At 33.0% G+C, this 6,557-nt stretch overlaps 1 protein-coding gene across 1 annotated transcript in view; it reads left to right on the top strand.

Moving 5' to 3' along the window:
- Positions 1–6,229, top strand: part of LOC106463833 (E3 ubiquitin-protein ligase MIB1-like) — a gene marked incomplete at its 3' end in the record, with an annotated part of 30,229 nt that extends 24,000 nt beyond the window's left edge. The window contains exons 11-12 of the mRNA XM_013923912.2: positions 4,750–4,947; positions 6,041–6,229. Of these exons, the coding sequence (XP_013779366.1) occupies positions 4,750–4,947; positions 6,041–6,229 (387 nt within the window). The remainder of the gene's footprint in view (positions 1–4,749; positions 4,948–6,040) is intronic.
- Between the last annotated feature and the right edge of the window lie 328 nt (positions 6,230–6,557).

The following is a 6,557-nucleotide window of genomic DNA, read 5'->3' as shown; positions in this document are numbered from 1 at the left end:
AAACCCACTAATCACAGTTTTGTATCATTAAACCCACTAATCACAGTTTTGTATCATTAAACCCACTAATCACAGTTTTGTATCATTAAACCCACCAATCACAGTTTTGTATCATTAAACCCACCAATCACAGTTTTATATCATTAAACCCACTAATCACAGTTTTGTATAAATGTGAAAAGTATAATTCTGCTGAAAACTAGCCATTTTTCCATACTTTAGACATGTAAACTTAGTATTAAAACTACATCACAAATACTGTGTCTGTGGTGCACACTCCTAATGGGGTGCAGAAGTATAAGTATAGGATCACATAAATTATACCTGAAAATGATGTTTTAAAAACTACTGTACAAATATTACTACTTTTGAGTAACAACAATTAGCATGGGAAAATGACAAATAGGTTTTAGGGGGTGCGACAAAATGCTTGTTTGGAGAGGGGGTGCCATACAAAACGTTTGTGTACTACTGCTCTTTCTTAGATGAAATTTGGTACCTCTCACTTACCGAGGACTGAACAAGGCACAAGTGAAACCTGTTTCAGGAGCCAATCAGGTCAAATTTTTGGTGATGGCCCTATAAAAGTCGATGGAGTTGCAGTCATAAATATTCATGCGTTTTCCCTTAACTCAGTTAATTCGCCAGACTTGTAACTTGGAAAGATGACATCAGTGACATTTAAGTATAGGTTTCCAAATTATATTTAAAGTAAATTACTACATCAAATATATAATAAAAAATATGTAATCTAAAAATTATATATCAGAGTTAAAAAGTTGTTTGATCATATAAGTATATTTGATATTAATTGTTTCCAATATTTGAGGCTAAAGTTCGGAGTGAATAAAATTTGTTAGAACTGCACTTGGCAAAGTTAGTGGGGGGACATGCTTTGTCTCACGATACAACTCCAATGGCTTTTTGTTCTTTTCCTGTGGCTTTGGAAGTCCATTTAGAGCAAAAGGTCTGTTGAAAGTTTTTTCAAGAAATGCTTCCTGAAAAATTCTTACATTTACACCATCAGTTTATGATTATTTTTAGTTAGTAAAGGTCAGGACACACGGGAAAAAACAAGCAAAATTGATATGGATAGTAAGTAGTTTAATAATCAGCACACATGAACTTCCATCTTTTATCTAACTCTCTTCACCCAATCTTTTTTAATAAACTTACATCTTTTATATAACTTGTTTATCCAATCATTTTTTAATATACTTACATCTTTTATATAACTCTGTTTACCCAATCTTTTTTAATAAACTTCCATCTTTTATATAACTCTGTTTACCCAATCTTTTTTAATAAACTTCCATCTTTTATATAACTCTGTTTACCCAATCTTTTATATAACTCTGTTTACCCAATCTTTTTAATATACTTCCATTTTTTTATATAACTCTCTTTACCTAATCTTTTTTTAACTCTTCATCTTCAGTTTAACAATCAAGTTATATAACTCTCTTTACCCAATCTTTTTTTAACTCTTCATCTTCAGTTTAACAATCAAGTTATATAACCTCCTATTTTTTGACCTAAATCTATTTATCCCGTCTTTTTGACCCTTCAACTACCAAAATCGTTTTAAGGTCTCACACGTATATCCTTTATTTTTTATCTTAAGAAAATAGTGCTTGTCTAAGAGTAGTAACCACGATTTCAGGTGAGGAAAGAAAAAATTAATGATAGCAATCAACTAAGTTCTTTCAACATTTTTATCACTAATTAGTTAACTGTACAAGATGTAGGCCTATGGCTGAAATGTTAGAAAGTAGATAAATCTGTGACTACAGTCTCAGTGTATTAATTTTTTCTTCTATTTTTATCTTAGTATCTTTATTCCATCTTTCTAACTGTCTACCTACAGCTACCATATTTATTTGTATCTGTTTATGTTGAGTTATTGTTTTGCATCAAAAACTCTTATCTAGTTAAGGAAATTGTAAACTTATCAAAATGTATTTTCCGGCATGGTCTTACCTCTTCTCACATAAAACTATCTCGATCTTCGTATGTCTTCTAAGGATTGCTAAAAATTTTTTGCAATCAGTGCACCAGTGTATATACCCCCATCAATTTAGCACTACTTCTGGTCAAAAACTCCTATCTAGTTAGGGAAATTGTCAACTTATCAAAATTATATGGTAATGCTGCCTTCAGTTTAATACTTATGGTTCCTGAAGTTAGTCTGTTTTTCTGTTAGAGGTATAGAAATTACTGTATGTTTGTTGGAGAAATAAGTTCACACCTCAACTGCTACACAAGATATTAGTGAAAAATATTGTTTAATTGATAAGAAGTTAGACACAAAGGGTGGTCTATAAGGTCATAAATATTTAATATGTATTTCTAGCTCTCAAACATAAACACAAATATTCAATGTTCGCAGGTATGCCAAAAACAAAGTGCATATAAGGGTACTAAGTTGTATATTTTGTTTTACAAAACACAGCTTAAACGTATTTATATTTTATTATCATTATTATTTGATTTTGAATGTAGTAGATCAAGTGCTGGCCATGTGTGACTGACAGTTACCAGTCTTGTTCTCCGTACGTTGGAATGTTAGGGTTGAGGTAGCACTTGTTGTATGTGGATGTTATAATTCAGGGGGGCTCTGACAACTTTGGTTACTTGGCCAACGACAGTGCATCACCTATATAAAAACAAGACAGCCCACTGTGCCAATCCCGATCATGTTAGTGTCAATACTTCCTTGGGTATGCATCTGCCTTCTGAGTTCCTGTGAGAAAAGATTGCTTATGTAGAAATAGAGAGGTGTATTTGTGTCAAAACCTTACCAAAGTTTGTTGAAAGGGTGTTTAGTATATCTAAGATGATCCATTAGTGAAGTTTTGTTGTTTTTGTTCCATCCAATAAATACAAGATAATATTTTATTGATGTTTAACCAGTGATGAACTATATAGTTTTAAAGTTGCCACGTGTGTATCACCATGTTTCTTGTTGTGCCCCCCAGTGGCACAGCGGTATGTCTGTGGACTTACAACGCTAGAAACCGGGTTTTGATACCCGTGGTGGTCAGAACACAGATAGCTCTTGTGTAGCTTTGTGCATAATTAAAAACAAACAAGTTTCTTGTTGTATATAATTCATGTGTACTACACAACAATCATTCATCTAATCAGTTCAGTAAAGTTGTTGGATCCAATTTACCAAATCTATATGGTTTACTGCAGTGCTAGTTATGTGCAAAGTGCTCAGACTTCTAGCTTGTCATGATAGCAGTAATGTAAGTTATGTTGGTGGATATAAAATATGTCATGATGAACTGATATTGGATAGGTGTACTGCCATCCTTCAACTGAATGTTTATATAACCTAAAATATATATATCATTGGCATGAAAATATGAATTCCTTGTTTTCTTTCTCTAGGGGGTTAATTTTCTCAAACTTCTTAGTTTTACAGAAAAAGGGGGATCTTCAAGGCACGTTACATGATGGTATTACAGTTATTACTAATACATTTACCATGGATAGATTGGAAAAATAGGCCCAATTAAAATCTTAAACTAAAGTTTCCGCTTTTAAACTTAAGTTTTTGCTGGCCCCAAATATTTTTCTGGATGACACTGAGCGTGTAAAGTGATTACTTTGAATGACTGTATGTAACTATATATAAGGATTTCTAATTGTTTGTGTGCATTAGACATTTCCTCTTCGTGACATTTGGGGGAAAACAGACCTTGTTTAGGCCTCTTCTGCACACTCCATGGACCCTCATTTTGCACCCCAGGGGGTGTAAACACCCCTGGATTAGAGGGATGGCAGTTAGTCAACACCATCTAATGCCAGCTTTTGGGCTATCCTTTACCAACAAATAGTGGGATTGACCATCACCTTGTAACACCCTCATAGTTGAAATTACCATGTGTATCTGTTACTTTGATAGACCATATACAGTTGTTAGTTTGAATGAATGTTATAGCTATTATTTTCATTCAAAGTGTTTGTTCCAGAAACAATTTCCTTATCTGGAAATTAACAGTATGGTGCATTTTTTTCCAAATTCATCAGATAACTTTAGAAAATTTTTTTTTTCAAACATTGCCTTTTTTAGATGCATGATCTGATTCATTGTAATTCCCTAAAGGTTATATCTTGTGTTTATATTATTGTTGCACAGTGACAGTGCAAGCTGCTCATTTCTAAACTGGACAGTATAATAAGTCTGGAGCAGTGATTTAAATGTCAAGTGTTTGTATAATTCAGTTTAAAAAACTTTTTTGCAGTTGGAACATGTACTGTTGTTAAATAGTAAACTACTTATTCTTGAAAACAATTCAACAATTATGTGAACATTTGAAACTTTACTAGTTATAGATACAAGTTTTCTTGGATTAATTTCACACCAGTGTAGTGGGTAGTATTGGTAATGAAGTCAAAGGAACTTTGTTGGGATATATAGGTTATGATTATTTTCAAATAATCTTAAATTGAGCAATGTTAAATGCTGAAAGTAAAACATTTCATTTCATTAGTAAGCAAACATGCATAAAAAATGTGCCCCTGTGTTAAAGTTAATCATTATAACTAAATTTGAGCTTAGTTTGATCTAATTGTGATCGGTAATAGTTGGTTTAAATCTGCACACATACACACACGACATTATCAGTTTAAACAATGCAATTTGATGAAGTTTATTGTTGTATTTTTATAACTGCTTTTTACAAATAGTCTAATTAAACTTGAAACTCCCCTCTTTTTTGTTTTTATGTCTGTCTTTAGGACAAAGATGGAGATCGAGCTATTCACCTTGCAGCATTTGGTGATGAACCCGGTGTTGTTGACGTGTTAGCCCGTGCCGGTGCAGACTTGAATGCACGGAACAAACGTCGTCAAACACCCTTACACATTGCTGTTAACAAAGGTCACATTGGTGTGGTGAGGATAATGTTGGAGTTGGGATGTCATCCTAGCTTGCAGGTAAGAAGGTTTGCAAAGACTGCTGTATTACTGAATATAACACTTTAAACACATGCATATATTTTTCTGTTCTTAAATATTATTCATAGTTCTTTCTCTTCTGCAATAACTTGAAAGTATTATTTTTAACAGTTATTTATGTTCACGGCAGTAATGTAGGACTTGCTAGAGTTGTATTTATAAAGATGCTTCTTAAGAAATACATGATTTAGACTCCTTTGTAAAGTGACACAGCCCAAGGTTTCCAAGTAGAGGGTATAAATATAAAAAATTTTATGTAAGAACACATTTAAACGGCCCAGCATGGCCAGGTGGTTAGGGAGCTAAACTCGCAATCTGAGGGTCACAGGTTCGAATCTCTGTCCCACCAAACATGCTCTCCCATTTAGCCGTGGGGGCATTATAATGTGATGGTCAATCCCACTATTCATTGTTAAAAGAGTAGCCCAAGAGATGGCGGTAGGTGGGGATGACTAGCTGTCTTCCCTTACACTGCTAAATTAGGGACGGTTAGCGCAGATAGCCCTCATGTAGCTTTGCGCATAATTCAAACCAAACCACATTTAAACTTAATACTAGTTTAATGAAACTGAAGTTCTTATAACAACTTTGTTTATTATTAAAAAACATTGTTGAGGTTTGTTTGTTTTTTACTGGAAAGTGGAGATGTTTAAAAAGTAGCTGAGTAATAGGGGTGATAACTTCTGTGAAGGAGGGGAATAATGTAAATGTAGCATCAATCACTTAAGATCACATAATGTAGAAATTGTTTCATTATTCTAGGCATTAGTATTTAATGTTTGTAATTGGTCAACAAAAATCTCATCCCTTGAATTAGAATATTTCTCATGCTTTAATAAAACACAATATTGATGATTCAAAAGAACAATTATTTAGATAAAAGTATTAGATTTGTTTTACTAATTCATTAAATCTTATTAATGGTGAAATCAATGAAGCTGTTATTAAGAACCATAAGTTGTAAGTGATAAATATTTCCAGCACAATAACCTATTACTTAGACCTTTATCTGTTGCCTAATGAAACGACTATGCTTCTTTAGTTTCTAATACTTTGATTAATTTTCTTGTAGGATTCGGAAGGAGATACAGCACTTCATGATTCAATCAGTAAGAAACGAGATGATATGCTCACGTTGCTTTTAGACCACAATGCTGACATCAGTCTGACTAATAACAATGGCTTCAATGCTCTTCATCATGCTGCACTAAGAGGAAATCCAAGGTTGGATGTTTTTCTTATTCTTTTTAAATGTCATTCACCGTATGTGTGTGTGTGTGTAAATATATATGTGTGTGTGTTTGTGTGAAAAGAAGCATTGTATTGTGCACTTTCTTGTAGTTAAAAATGAATGAATCACGTGTGGCAAGCTGTTGCCATTTGTTTTTCAAGCTTACAAGATCTGAAAATGTTCTTAAAATCTCAACTACCCAGGAAACCATCTAGCGATTTCATCTGGTCTTTTGGTTACTGTTATATACTTTCAGTTAATTCCAATTATTCCTCTCAAAACTGGAAGTTCTTAGTAATTTAACATACTTGTTTTGACTTACATAATAATTACTGACAACAAATACATATATATAAAT

The sequence above is a fragment of the Limulus polyphemus genome, unplaced genomic scaffold (assembly GCF_000517525.1).
Source record: "Limulus polyphemus unplaced genomic scaffold, Limulus_polyphemus-2.1.2 Scaffold1495, whole genome shotgun sequence".
Taxonomy (NCBI): domain Eukaryota; kingdom Metazoa; phylum Arthropoda; class Merostomata; order Xiphosura; family Limulidae; genus Limulus; species Limulus polyphemus.
The sequence above is the reverse complement of the archived record's forward strand: the minus strand, read 5'-3'. Positions and strand labels throughout refer to the sequence as shown.